The sequence below is a fragment of the Apteryx rowi genome, unplaced genomic scaffold (genome assembly GCF_003343035.1).
Source record: "Apteryx rowi isolate R43461 unplaced genomic scaffold, aptRow1 scaffold_45, whole genome shotgun sequence".
Classification (NCBI taxonomy): Eukaryota; Metazoa; Chordata; class Aves; order Apterygiformes; family Apterygidae; genus Apteryx; species Apteryx rowi.
Window position 1 is genome coordinate 2,069,934 of NW_020450705.1, and position 14,414 is coordinate 2,084,347.

General features: G+C 52.5%; 1 protein-coding gene across 1 annotated transcript in view; it reads left to right on the plus strand.

Annotated features, from left to right (window-relative positions):
* PLXNA2 (plexin A2) overlaps positions 1-14,414 on the plus strand; it is a 171,734-nt gene that overhangs the window by 95,372 nt on the left and 61,948 nt on the right. Inside the window, exons 4-8 of the mRNA XM_026077185.1 lie at positions 1,179-1,279; positions 5,899-6,022; positions 6,891-7,044; positions 8,277-8,373; positions 12,802-12,916. Coding sequence (XP_025932970.1) covers positions 1,179-1,279; positions 5,899-6,022; positions 6,891-7,044; positions 8,277-8,373; positions 12,802-12,916 — 591 coding nt within the window. The remainder of the gene's footprint in view (positions 1-1,178; positions 1,280-5,898; positions 6,023-6,890; positions 7,045-8,276; positions 8,374-12,801; positions 12,917-14,414) is intronic.

The following is a 14,414-nucleotide window of genomic DNA, read 5'->3' on the forward strand; positions in this document are numbered from 1 at the left end:
CTCAGGTGTACTCGAGCATGCGGGGGTTTTGCCGTTTCTTGAAAAGATAAAAGCTGCTTTTTCTGCTCACTTTCATCTCTAACACAAGGACTCCCTTTTCCTTAAATATTTGCCTTTCCATTTCTCCTCCCTTTTATTAAAGCCTTAAACATGCAACCAAGTGCTTTGAGGGATTCCAAGCCAGGCGGGAGGCAGGTTGGTTTCAAGTCTGCATTTTGCTTCTCAAGTACATGGGGTCTTTTTAATTCCCGACGTGTAAAGTCCCAGCCCCGCAGCATTTTGTGTTAAAAATGTTAAAAGTTACCGGTAGAGCTGTGGCCACATGGACCTGCAAATTCACTGTTGCTGACGCCTCGCACCACCGTTAAAACCAACGTGAAGTTGTCACAACATGCTGCTGGTTTAGGACTTCCATTGGGTCATATCGGTGGCAAGTGTCTTTGCACAGGTTTTGGAGGCAGCAGCAAGTGCAAAGCAGAGAGTCAATCCTACGCTGCTCAGTAGAGATGTATTCGTGGGAAAATACACCAAAACGCAGCCTCGGCATGGAGTTTGGCTTGTGCGAGAGCAAACGATGAGCAGCAAATTGCTTGCTCCGTGCACCAGGTGCTGCTGAGTTTCTGGGGCAGTGCGAGGCCCAGCTCCTGCACACGGGCTGCTGCGGTGGGGCCCAGCACCCGCGTGGCTCCCAGGGCCACGCACGGGCCGAATGCAGGTGCACCGCCACGCTGTGGCTTTGGGAATTTTATTTCCTGCCAGCTTTCTTCCCTGAAGCAGCTTTCGCCGGTCTGAGTGCAGCAGAGCAAGCCGTAAATCGGGGGCAGAGGGTTCTGCTCCTCCTGGCAACTTCGCTGGGCAAAACGGCCAAGAGGATTTTTTCGAGCGAGGGCAGAGTACAGTGTGGGGATTCAAGACTCCGAGATTATACGCTCGTATGTACCTTTGAGTCATTGTGTAGCTTTGCCTAAGTGACAGCATGACTTCGTGACTCAGTCTGTAATATTTCCTATTATTGGCCGACTTCTGCACAGATGTTAGAATTGATTCATTAAAGTTTGTGAATTGCTTTTGTATTACTCAAATAACACTTGCTCGGTAGGTCCTGTAGCTGCTCTTTGTTTTACGCTCTTATTGTGCAATGAAAAGGTGCTGAATGTGTGTGTTTGCTTCCCTTCCAGGTGTCCCGGGTGCCTGTTGAGTCCTGCGAGCAGTACACAACCTGCGGGGAGTGCCTGAGCTCGGGGGACCCGCACTGCGGCTGGTGCACGCTTCACCATATGTAAGTCCAGCCTTGCCCGTTCGGTTTAAATTGGTGGTGGCAATGATGAAAGCAGCCTTGGAACCTACCTAGCACCTCCCGCATAATCTTTGCAAAAACGAATTAGGCTGAAGTTCCTTAAATCCATTCTTCTCTTCCTGGGACATTTCCTGCATTGCAGTGCGAATGCCACTAAAAATCCCAGAGCTCCTGGAAGATGAATTCCTTCCTTAGGAGAGGTGGAATACGCATGGCACGGAGAGGGGGTGTCATGGAACGCAACAGAAAAGCAGAATTTAAACCTGTGGGAGCAGGGACCTCGCACGTTGCTCTCTCCTACTGTTCAGCCAAGTCACTGGTGTCTCCTGATTAGCAGGGCATTTCTAGAAGCACAAGCAGACTCGGTGATGCGAGCGGGGCTTTGCTTGCGGTGAGGTTACAGCACTGTGACAGAGCAGAGCGCTAAACCCTATTAAACGTAGCTGGAAGAGGTTTAAATTCTGCATGGAAAGGTCAGAGAGTGTCTGCTCCAGCCGTGCCCGGCGGCGCGAGGAAGCGGGGGGCTCGCGGGGCCGTGGGCGAGCGCGATGCCGGCAGCCCCGCTGCACGTAACGGACACAAAGGGCTCCGGGTTTTCTTCTGGGAGCTCTGGGAAACGCGCTCTGAATTCAAGAGGTGTTTGTGTTCCTTCTTTCTCCCCCTGCAATCGTAACGATCACTTCCTAAAGCGGAAGGGGGACGAGGCGAACCCGCCGCGGGGAGGAGGGGCAAACCTAGAGGATACGGAGCAGAGGAATAGAAATCCCTCCGGCCTCGTGCCAGCTAGCAGAGCGGCCCCGCTAAGCGCATGGAAATCGGGGCGGAGGCAGAGGCAGAGTTCAGGGCCCCGCACAATAGCACTTGGCCCCGTGCCGAAGCAGCAGGTGTTGGGAGGGTGAGAAGCAAGAAAGGGAGGCTCGGATGCAAAATCTGGCCTGGATCAGGGACCTCTGTGCTTTGGGGGGCTTCCAGCACTCGTCAGGGTCCGGGGGATTTGCAGAGAGTCATCGCAGCATCCGGGGAGGCTCAGCGAGATGCCGGCAGCTGCTGGCGCGGGGCACCCGGCTCGCTCTCCTGGGACCTGCACCTTGCGGGCGCCCGTGGCGGCGTGCAGCACGCCGGGGCAGAGGCGCTGGGCTTTTCTCCGCTCGGGCAAGCCTGGCCTACAGCTAAGGCCTCCCGGTCCCCTCGCTTCGTCAAAAGGCCGCAGCGGCGTTTGTTTCGAACGCTGCAAAGTCTGACCCAAGTCACGAGTTTGTGGGTGCTCTGGTGAGTTGTGCAGCAGGGACGGAGCAGGGCCCGGCTGGGCTGGTGCTGAAGGCAGCTTTACGAGCGGCTCGCGCTGGAAAAGCGGCTGCGCAGAGCGTCCGTCGGCACGTGCCCGCGGTGCTGCTCCGTAGCACCCTACGGCAGCTCCTCTGCCGGGATCGCCCAGTGCTTTCCCAGCGCTAATGAACTGCATCTCGTAAACCACCTGGGAAGCAGGTAAAGGTTGTTATCTTCATTTTGCAGAGAGAAAACCCTCGATGTCGAGAGGAGAGAAAAGCGTCATTTCCTCTGCCCTTTTGGCCATGACATTTAGGCATTAACTTCTTCCCAACAAGAGCTTCTTCCCTGATGGTGTTTCTCATCCTCCTTTGAGTTTCTCCAGTTTCTTGGCCTGCTTGGAGCAATGATCATTTTTTAGCCCTTGTCTTAAGCTGTAAATAATTGAGTTTATCTCACTGTTACTGAAGCCTCTGTCATATCTGTGTGGAGGCCCCAAGCGCTGGAGTGTTTGTATTTAATTTGTCATCTCTCTCCTCTAATTCTTGCGCTTCCCCCCTGCCCGACGGACCAGCTGCTTCTCCGCGCGGTGGGAAGGGTGCAGGGCAGGCTGCTTCCTGGGGCTGCGGGCAGGGAGGGCAGCAGGGGCGTGCGGGTGCTGAGCAACCAGGAAGCCAGAAGAGTTTTGAGAACTTTTCAGCCAATAATAAAAGGATCCGAGCTGTCCTGGGATAAACCGTTCATTATGTATTTTTATGTAAACCTCTCGTTATATGATCATTATTTATTACTGTATCTAAAGGCCTGAGCTAGTGATGAAGGCTCTGCTGTATGGCGGTGCACGCGCACGTATGCATACTTGCAATTTAAGAGTAATGGTGCTCATAAATGTGAGTTATCTGTGAGGATTAAATGAGTGAACTCTGGAGGTGAAAGCAGGAGTTGGTCATGCCTGCGGTAAGGCCCGTACCGATCGGGTGGCTCTGGTGGTGTCCGTACGCGAGTGATGTGCCGGGAGCAGCTGAGGACTTGAACAGCGAAGCAGCAGGTAGCACCAGACCTACCAGAGGAGCTTGATTAGGTGGCGGCTGTGGGCAGCACGGTTGCACCAAGTTTTAAGGAATCCAGGAACCAGGAAATTTTAGAAGGTGCTAAAGAAACCTGGTGAGGGGAAGGTACCTGTTCTTTTGCAAATTCCTGTGTTCACGCCGTGGCCCCTTGAGCAGCAACGAGAAAGAAGCTGAGCAGCCTGTCCCGTGCCCTGCGCCTCTCGCGTGTCCCTCCCAGCCCGGGTTTTGCCTCCTTGCAAATTCTCTCTCCCTGTATTTGAGAAAGAGCGAATTTTTGCTCYTCCTCTTCTAAAGCCAGTGCTCTTGGGGAGCAGGCAGAGGCCTCGAGGAGATTGCTAAAGAGGCTCTTCAGCCCAGTGGGATTTGAAACCTGCAAGACTCTTCCATATGCTGCTCTCTGCAAGTATGTTATTGTCTACAGGCCTATTTATCTCCGTTAGGGCTGTTGCCATAAATAGTATGATAAAAAAGAACCATTCCAACGAGTCAATGAGATAAAGGCTCCAGTCAAGAGCTCACTTAAAAGCTATCTTACAGATTCACTTAAACCTCAATAATTCTTCCTTTGGCAGCATTCATATTTAGCTCCATTATAGCCCCAAAAAAGAAAATCAAGAGGGTGAGGAGAACAGCAAGATTGTTTGCAGGGTATCACAGTGGCTGTTTGGAAGTAGAAAGTGTAAACTCCGTTTTTCCTTTTCAGAAGCAAATAGCTCTCAGTAAGGATGATAGTTCACCATTCTGGTGCTCGGAGAAGTGATTTTGCAAGGCGCTTGTCAGCTGCTCTTAGACAGATCTGGCACGGCAAAAGTAAGACTCTGTGGGCAGTTGGTGCTTGCGCTAACGTATGCGTTTACATAAGGTTGCCCGAGCCTCTCGAAGGGGGATAGCAAAGCAAGCGGTCCGACCGCAGCGCCCTGCTAATGTGAGTAACATATATGTTCAAGTAAATGTCAAAAAAGAACTTACTGGTGACAATATCTTGATCCTCTAAGCTTTGCGCTGCAATTTTAAATAAGGTCAAGATCAATAGTGAGTGAAAAGTGATAAAGTTTGCTGATAGTTCATTAACACTTTTAAAATGCCAATATATGTCGTGTGCTCCCAGGAGTGGAGTTTAAAGAACAAGATTTTCCCCAGATGACATAAGAGAGAAAATCGCTGAGGGATCCCGCTGCCGTGCAGCGTGGGCTGACGCGTGGTTTGAAACGTTTCATAATTCCTGCTTCCCTAGCGGGCTCTGCTCTGCCTCGGTGCAATCCGCTCGGGCTGGCGCCTTCCCTTCAGCAGCGGCGCCTACAGCTAGAGAGCTGGTGGGCAGGTCGTTCCCATCATCTAATAAGCCGGTTTGGTCGCCCTTTGGGTGTCGTGCGGGCCGTGGGAGGGCTGAGCGGGGCTGCAGGCGCCTCTGGTGCGAAATGCGGCTTGGCAGCCTGGCTGCAGCGGGCTGCACGGCTTCTCCGCGGCGGCAGCGGCGTTTCCCRCGCCAGCGCCGTCTTCTGCGCTCTCCAGTTCTGCGTTGGCAAAGCACAGGTGTCTTTTCCTGTTCCTTTACGTTTTTGATATCTTCTCTGGTTCTGGGTCAAAATTTCAGTCCACTCTTAGGAGACCTGCAATGGGAAGACTGGGATAGTGATCCAGCCTTGAGTGCGCAACATGCTACGAGCAGTCCTAGTCACTTTGTTTGGCACACATAGTGGTTCCCATTCCTGAAAGCGGGAATGGGAGAGAGCCAGGGGGACCGAGGCATGAGAACTAGCAGAGCGCACAGTCTGCAGCTGCAGGAGAAGAAATTCCTGTTTCCAACACTACCACACTCTTCAGCTTCGGGAAGAGAGGATGAATGAACTACGCGTTTTTGTTTTAGTTAAAATGGAGGCAGCATCTTGTTACTGCCTTTTAAGGCTTTACGCTGTAGTTCTGGTGCAGATTATGGATTTATGGCTCGCAGAAATGAGGCAGGGAGGGTGCTGAGCTGAGGGGAGGCGGTGTGCCCGGCTCCCTAGCACCCGCAACCCAGCTGGTGGGCAGAAGCCTCTCCCAGTACCGCTGGGACCGGAGTTGTTCCTGGGATGCTCRTGGGTTTTCCCTCTCCCATCCCAGTACACTTGTCGGCGCCTTTTGGTCCTAACCTGGCGTGCCGGAGCCCCGCGGCTGGTGCTGGCGCAGAGCGTCGCCCCGCCAGGCCGCCGCTCTCCCGTGCCGCCTTTCCCGGCCGCGTGCCGGGGCTCGGGGCGCGCTGACGTGTGTGCTCGTGTGCGCCAGGTGCTCCCCGCGGGACAGCTGCGAACGGGCGGACGAGCCGAACCGATTTGCCGCCAGCATCGGCCAGTGCATGAGCGTCACCGTGCAGCCCAGCAGCATCTCCGTGTCCGAACACAGCCTCCCGGTAGGTGCTGCTGGCAGGCTGGGACGGGGCCGGGCTGTGCGTGAGGAGCGTTTCCAGCGCGTTGCACGTTCGCAGCCGCCAGTCCCTTTTCCAGCCTTTCTCCCTTCCCATAAGCACAAATGTCTTTGCATGAGGTCGGGCTTGCAGAGGGGCCGGCAAGGCGAGGGGACGGAGGGGGCAGGGATTGCAGCAACAAATTCCCTTTCCTCCCGGGCCTCTGCTCGCATTTTTCTTGGTCCGGTTTCATTAACTGTTGAAAGGAGAGGCTTTGTTTCCCCAAAGCTCTTCCGTGCCTTGTGCTGAGGCCTGGTTCTCCGAAGCGTCCCAGCTGTTTCCCTCGGAGCGGCTCAGCTCTCCCACGCCGCGCCTCCGGCTGCCCCGGCACAAGTGCTGCCCGCAGCTGGTGCCCGTCACCGCGCCCCAGGCCGGCCCCGCGCGGCGGAGCAGCTGCCTCCCTTGTGTCCTTGCTGCTCGGCCTCCCCCGGGCCGCACCGGGGGTGCCGAGACGTGTCCCAGCGCCGCAGCTGCCTCCCGCACTGCGGCGAAGCGGGAGCAGCGYGCCGGGGCGGGTTTGCCGAGCCGTTGGACGCGGAGGCGCGGGAAGCTGCCGCCGCTGAGTGGTGGCTGTGAAGGCAAGGTGTCGATATCGCCGTGTTAAAATGCGGGATGATGCCGTCAGTCCTCAGGGCCCGGGAAGGGGGTGGGCATCACAAGCACTGCATGTGGACGGGTGTTTTAAGGGGTCACTATTCAACGGGAAAACAGCCGGTGGTGCTGAAAACACGACGGAAACTTGAGCAGCTCCGGCTGCAGACAGGTTGCCGGCTGGGTTTGATTTCCTCTCCTCTCTCCTTTCCCCTTGCTCCAGCTCAGCCTGCTGGTGAGCGATGCTCCGGACCTGTCGGCCGGCATCACCTGCCTGTTCGGGAACCTCACGGAGGTGGAAGGTGGGGTGTCGGGCAGCCAGGTTGTGTGCGTTTCGCCAACAGCTAAAGATGTCCCTGCCATACCTGTGGATCAAGGTGAGCGGCTGGCTTCTGGATAGGAATATGGCACCTGCAGTGCCAGGGAGCGCGGTGTGGGTCTGGAAGTCTCTGCCAGACAGAGCAGAGCCCTTGGGGCTGCTGCTGGAGAGATTCATGGTTCTGCCAAAGACCATTGACCACAGGGAGGTGAATACGCCTCTTCCTTAAAAAATCCACCCCACGCGAGGTAAGGTGGGCTGGGAGCTGCAGCACCACGTTCTTGGCCTGCTCTTACAGCCTTCCCCAGCGTCTGCTGCCGCAGAGGCTCAGAGGCAGGATCTGGGGCTCTGCCCCGGGGCTGCTCTGGAGTCAGGCAGCGGCTTGCGGCTTCGCTGCGCTGGGTGGGTGCAGAAAGGAAGAGCCGCTACGCCAGGCCTGACTCAGCACCCATGAGTAGGTGGTGCGGTTTCTATTTTTTGGTCCTGATCTTTGGGTTGTTTCTTCATTAATATCACTGCTGTCATATTTTCTCTTCCCATAACCAAAATGCTACTTGCTTAAAACTCATTTTCTCCTTGGCATCCTTCCAGGTGTCAACCATGCTTCCCTGCTGATATCTTTGTATTTCTAAAATAGTTTGTGGAGCCTGAGTACTGGTGAACACGGYGGAGCTGAGAGCCGCAGGGGTAGCCGGACCGGTGCAGACTTACCGCACAGCAACTCTGGGAGAGCGATCTGCCTTTAATTARTCCAGTGCTGAGTCTCCTAAAAAGCTCCGTTAATGCCCTTGTTTCCAAAATTGTCTCCTGTTCTAGTCTTGGGCTGCTTTTCAGAGTAGACTGAATTAGTATGTTTTTGTGCTGAGGAGAGAAGTTCTTTAAGGAATGGGATGAGATCCCAAACTCATTTCAAATGTGACCTAAGGCAGTGTTTAGACCCTGCATCTCCAACGTATTTTGCCATCAAATCTGATTTGGTTTGGAGGGATTGCTGGAGACAGCTAGCTCAGCTCCCCGGAGGTGCTTGGGGGAGGCAGCCGGCGGCAGGCGACTGCCGGGTGTGAGCGGCTGCGCAGGTCTGAACTTCGGGAGCTGGCGCAGACTCGCCACGGAGGGGGCAGCCCGGCACCTTTGCGAGCAGGACGGCAAGAGCAACCTGCTTCCCACCTTCTACCCCAAAACAGATGGCTCGGGAAACCGTCTGACAGGCCTAGAGAGGATGCCGCCACGTCTTCTGTGGCTTCCTCCGTTGGCGCTGCAGTGACTGTCTGGCTCTTTTTTGCTCTGCAGACTGGTTTGGCGTTGTGCTGCAGCTGAAGTCTAGGGAGACTGGGAAGACGTTTGTCAGCACGGAGTTCAAGTTCTACAACTGCAGCGCCCACCAGCTGTAAGTACGCCCTCCCTTCTCCTTGCTGGCCTAAGGCAGGGAGTAGATTTCTTATTTATTCATCTGCTTTTTGAGTGGTATAGTCAACTGTTTTTCCCAGAAGCYACCGCTTCTCCAGGCTACCTAGCAAATCCAAGCCGCTCTGAACTAATCCATGTAAAGCCCCAAAGCCTTTTTTGTGCCTCTGAGATGCAYGAGGGAGGGATGTGTGGAGGGAAACACCAGACTGAAAAAGAGAAGGGGCTGTGAAACGAGTGCCGGACTGCGGGCCCAGCAGGAGGGGTTTATCGTGCTGTCAGGTTCAGCGCCAGGAGAGGTGTGCTCCGAGCCGGCAATCGAAGGGGACCCTGCAGGTCCCTGCTTGCGTGAGCCTTTCCGAATCTGTGTGTAGGTTTCTCTGCCTTGAGAGACAGAGACTGAGTGAGCCTGAAAAAACCTTAACCTGCTGGTGCCCCCAAGCTGCATGATCCTGCAACTGTGAACTCAGCTAGGTCTTCCCAGGCAGCTGGCAAGGGGAGAGCAGAGCGTCTCAGAGAGCCTCCAGGAAAGCAGGCTGTGAGCATCCCCGGAGGAGATGGACGCTTTCTCCTCTGTACCCAGCCAGGAGTGCGTGGTGCTGGGTCCTGCCTGGATCCTCCACAAGATCCAGGAGGACACTGTAGCAGGAGGCAACCTCAGGAGGGCAGCGGCAGGGAAGTCTCCAGCATGGGCGTTTGAGCACAGCTGATGTACTCTGGATGGAGTGAGCAAAAGCCCTCTGAGCAGAGCGGCTCCCTGCTGCCTGCCTCCCCTCGCTCCAGGTGGAGAGGCCCCCCGAGCCCGTTGCAGCTGCACGAGTGTCAGCCCGAGCACCTGACCGCGGGCGCTGTGAGCTGCTCCGAGAGGGCGGGCGGTGCAAGGCCTCCGCGCTGCTGAGCGTTGTACAAACATCTCCCCCACGGGCACATCTTCCACTCTCGGCCCTGGAAGGCAGCGCGCAGCTGGCTGGCCTTAAAAAAGTGTTTACAGATCTGAAGTGTTTATAGATTTCTCTCTGGAAACAAAGCAAGTCTCAAACTCCAAAGTGAAAAAACGCAGGCGGGACCTGCCAGAAGTCAGAGAACGAAAGGCAGGCCTGACCTGCCAGGCTGGGTGGCATCCCCCACTGCAGGGGTCAGCTGTCAGCTCTGCTTTCGGAGCATGATTTACTGCTCTAGCTGGTTGTTAGGGGTCAAGAAGCGCCAACACAGGGTCATTCCCGATCTTTCTGAACTAGATTTAAAGCCTCAAAGTATGGGACCTTCCCTGATGTGCTTGGAAGACTGTTGTGTGTTCTGATGAGCTTGGTTTGCAGGGAGTTTTTCAAGGCATACATTCAAAAAATATTTGGGGGGGGGGGGGGGGGCACAGCACACAGCAGGGGTACCGGGATGAAAGGAGCCCTGTGAATCCTTCAGTCTCCACACATTATCTCTCACGGTAGACCGTAACCGTTTCCCAAGTGATCCCTGCCCCCCGTCACGTTAACACTCGTGCGCAGCTCTGTCCTTACTGCATTTGTCCCTCAGTCAAGCTTTCCAGCGTCAGCCTCTGCCTCTCCCCCGCTGTCAACACGTGCCGTCCTTTYGGCAGTTTTGCTGGATTCTCATGGCTTTGGGTTTGCTTGAGGGATGAGGTTACAGGGGACCCTTACTTTCTCTTAGGAGTGGAGGTTTGAATCAGGAGAGGCAATACATCCCTTCTGTCCAGTAATTTGGCTTCATCTGACCATGCCTTTCTAACAGCCGGTGTTTGGAGATACAGCGCTAGCAGGGTTGTGAATTCTGCAGCGCTTACATCGTACTGGGCTCATTATCACTAAGTTCAACAAGGGCACGAGCCAGCCTAGCAGGAATGAATCACAACACACGAAAGAGAGAAAGGGAGACAGGTCTCAGCCACTGCAGCAGATAGACCTATTGATGTCTGAGGCTCTCTCCATCGCAACTGCTAGGGTATTTAAAGGCAGAGCAGTGGAGCAGCCGAGCCATTTCTGGCTGCATGGTAGTTAAAGAAATGATTTTGTGCTTTGTATGAAGCATGTACCCTTTGGGAGTTTGCTTTAGGCTAAGAAGGGCGGAAGATGTTTGTGGTTGGCTTAGACAAGAATAGGCTGTTTTTGCAGACTGATTCTGTTAAACCTCATACGCTGATCTAAATGTGAGTGCGCAAGCCGAGACGGTTCAGCTCTCAGTTACATGCACTCCTGTGTCCCCAGGGGATTCCAGGTGGGCTTAGGGAACTTGGTAGTGGTTTCAGTTTTAAGTCCATTTTCACAAGCTAAGGAATAGATGAGGTGGAGAGATGCAGCTTCACTGAGAAGTGAAGGAGAGACAGTGGTCCCTGAGAAAGCAGGGTCAGGATGTAAGAGCAAAGGTGGTGACACTCTGTGAGTCCGTGAGAGCTCAAGATCCTGCAGGGAGCCCTCACCCTGCTCAGCTGGGGCCGAGCAGAGCTGAAAGCAGCAGCCAGAAAACCACAGGACAGTGAGAGGTGCCAAACCAAACTGTTGGCCTGGACAGTCAAACAGGTCCTCCTCCCTCAATCCCAGCAGTGCTAAGATCATCAGAGAGCTCCATCAGCTCCAGCCGGGAAAGCTAAAGGCCAGGTCTGAGTCAGGTGAGGGAGGGTGGGAGAAATGCTGCAAACAGAAATGGAGACAGAAATGGGTCAAATAAATGAGTAATTAAATAAGCCTGCAGCACTTGATATTTCTCCCCAGATTTGCATTTGCATGATTAGAATAAGCTTCCTTGGCTATTAAGGTCACTATGAATGCATCAGAAGGAAAATACAATTAAGTTATTAAATATGCATTTGAGTGGCAGCAGCTTGAAAGAGGAAACACCAGGCGGTGGCACCTCTGCCCAGCTGGCACCACGCAGTGCCAGGGAGGTTAAAGAGGCAGGGCAGTGACAACCTGCTTTCCTCCCTCACGAGCGACATTTGCCCAGAATGCACTTCACAGCCTGAGGATTTGGGTGTTGTGCTGTGTCCGTTCTCCATGTCCTCCCCGGGAAGAGGTGCAAGTCCAAGAATAACCCCCACAGCTTTCCATCAACCCTCCTGCCCTGGCTTCTGTCACTCCAAGTGGCATTTGTACCCCTGGTGCCAACTGAATTGCTTGAGCCACGGTGATGTTGGTTTTATGTAGATGACTGATTTTTGGTGAGAAGATTGTTTTTATTCAAATTGCCCCTACCGCTGTTCTTTTAGAGAAAAAAAAAGATTGTTCCATATAGAGGAGCAGATTTGTTTGTAATTCAACTGTTTTTCAAATCTTTCCCTTTGGGATCTAGTGCAACTTAAATAAAATGCCAAAACCAAATAGAACTGATGTTATTGTGGGAAAGATGCATGGAGCTGACAGCCAGCACCTGGACTCCGAGCATCACTGACGGAGCCGAGCGGGAGCCGAGCGCTCCAGCTTTTGCTGCTCTTCTTCTATCTCACCCTCTAGATTTCTGCTGCCACGTTCCCACGTCGTGCCAATATGCCGAGGTGTCAACAGGGTGGGGTGGTCGCAGGGTCCTGAGTGCTGGTCCCTCTCCTGCCTGTCCGGTACCTTGGCTGATTCAAACCCCGTGGGGATGGCTTACGCTTACGCCAACTGACAGTCATCAAAACAGTGTCATGTAACATCGAGGACTGGCCTCAGAGGTGGAGCAGGTCGCTCCTGCAAATATTAGCAGCTAGCACGAACCTTTCGTCTAATTGGCAGCTGATTAGAAAGTGTGAGATGATAAATATCCAGCCAATTCCTTGGCACTTGGGCACACCCCACGTCTGAAAGGGGTCTCCAGTCTTTCAAAAAGATCTCATACACAGTTAATTTCTTTCAACATAAATCAAAAGTGCTTGCTGGACACTTTGCACTCCAAGGCCAAGCAGGAGCATTACCACTGTCTTTAAGCATTCCTAACTTGTAAAACAGCTGATCCAATTTTGCCAAGCTTCCCTTGTTTTCCAGATTCTACTGAAACTAAAAATTAAGTCCAGAGACTGTACAATACTGTGTTCTGTTGTACCCCAGTGTAATGAAGTGTCATAAATCCAAGCCTGTATTTTATTAGTGAATGAACTCACAGGTTGTTTAAAGACTGTCTTTTGAGTGGTTTCCCAAACCTAAGATTGCACTGTTTGTTACTTTTGTTGTGTCAGAACATCCCTTTCCTAGACAAGAAGCCGTTTATATAGTTCAAATTGTTGACAGAAGCAGAGTTTGAACAAATAACTGAGGTGATTCTGGCCCTAGGTCAGACTGTGTAGTTTTGTGTTAGTTTTCTCCAAAGAAGTTGTTATCCCATGACTGAACCTGAGCCCAGACTCCTGTCCAAGCCCAGCTATTCCCATATGGGCTCTGCACCCTGAGAGCCAGCTCTGTAACTAACGCTGTCCTCTTCTCTGCAGGTGCCTGTCCTGTGTGAACAGCGCTTTCCGCTGCCACTGGTGCAAGTACCGGAACCTCTGCACCCACGATCCCACCACGTGTTCCTTTCAGGAAGGGCGGATCAACGTCTCTGAGGTACTGGGACCATTTTGAGTACTTCTGAGCTCTTCCTGCTTTGCTTTTCCTATGGCACAAGTAGCATAACCAATGTTAATGTAAGGGGTTTTGACTTTCCAAAGGGTAGAGGCGTACTCCTGTACTTCTCTCTTGGCTGGCATCTAAAAGTGCAGAAGCAGCTTTGAAGGAGCTTAGCAAGAAAGTGTCAGTCTAGCAAAAGCAGTGTGTCTCAACCTGAACGCCAGATCTCTGATAAGTGGGTATGCTTAAATTCAGTAATAGTTCTAATTTCTGTAGTACTTTCCTTCAGAGATCTCAGAGATTTCTCAAAGACCAGTACATCTCAGTAACTCTGCTTTGTATACAAGACATGCAGTGATTTGACCAGCAGCAAATGACCAGTCAGATGCAGAGCTCTTGGTGGGGCTCCTGGTGCCGTATTCAGTGTGTTGTGTTGACAGGTCTGAAATTTATGACTGTAGCCTGGCTGTAAACTGATTAGGAAGGGAATTATAGATGTGAACAGTCCCAAACTTAGAAAAAGAGAATTGATTTGGGTTCCAATGCTGTGGACCAGGAGCCTTCTCTGTTAAGAGTTAATAAAAGGTGTAGGGCTCAATTCTAAAAACGCTTCTAAAAGTTGGAAGGAGGTATAGCCCACAAGCAACTTTGCCACACAGCAGTGAGGACACACAAGAATATTGAACAAGCAAGGAATGCAAGATTAGCAAGGATGAAGACGAACCTTCCTAAGTAGATAGTGGAGACACAGAATGAATGGATGAGAAGATGGAGGAAGATCAGTCAGGAAAGTGAAACACTGAGCCATTAAATGGAAGTGACTCAAGCTCCCAGGCTGCTAGCTAAACCAACACTAAACCTGAAACTTAAACAACACATGTGCCTTTCTGTTTAAAATGATGTCAGGAGGCAAATAGACACAAGGCAAGAAATGTTGAGGAACTGCACATGTACATACTTCAGCAAGAATCTGCAACGGCAAAGGGATGGACAGTGTAACCGGGAGCAGGCGCTACCTCCCTCATGCCATGCACGAGTGAGGGCAAGAGGCACTTCTGCGGCAACCTCAAAGAACTGCATCATGCAGCAAAGGCACAGGTGCCCACAGAGAAGCACCCTCCCTAGGACAAGCCAAAGCTTTCTCAGTCCAGTTCAAAACCAAGAAACTTCCTTTTAAGACAGCAAGAGAAAGTAAAAACCTCTGCTTTTCCTTCTCTCTAGTGGTGTGGGGTTTTTTTCCTTCACACTCAAAGCATTATCTGTCTTCCCAGGCTTTACAATTATAGTCTTCATTTTTATAGTTCTTCAGCCCTATGATATCAAAAATGTTTTTTATGGCTTGACAACTCTCTGGTAAAGTAGGACAATTCCATTATCTCCATTTTACTCTTGGGAAAGCATAGGAGATCATTACCTGAGATCACACAGAGCGARTGAAGAGTTGATGTCTGTTGGCCAGTTCCTGCTGTGATCTGCAGAGCCACAAGGCTCTTAT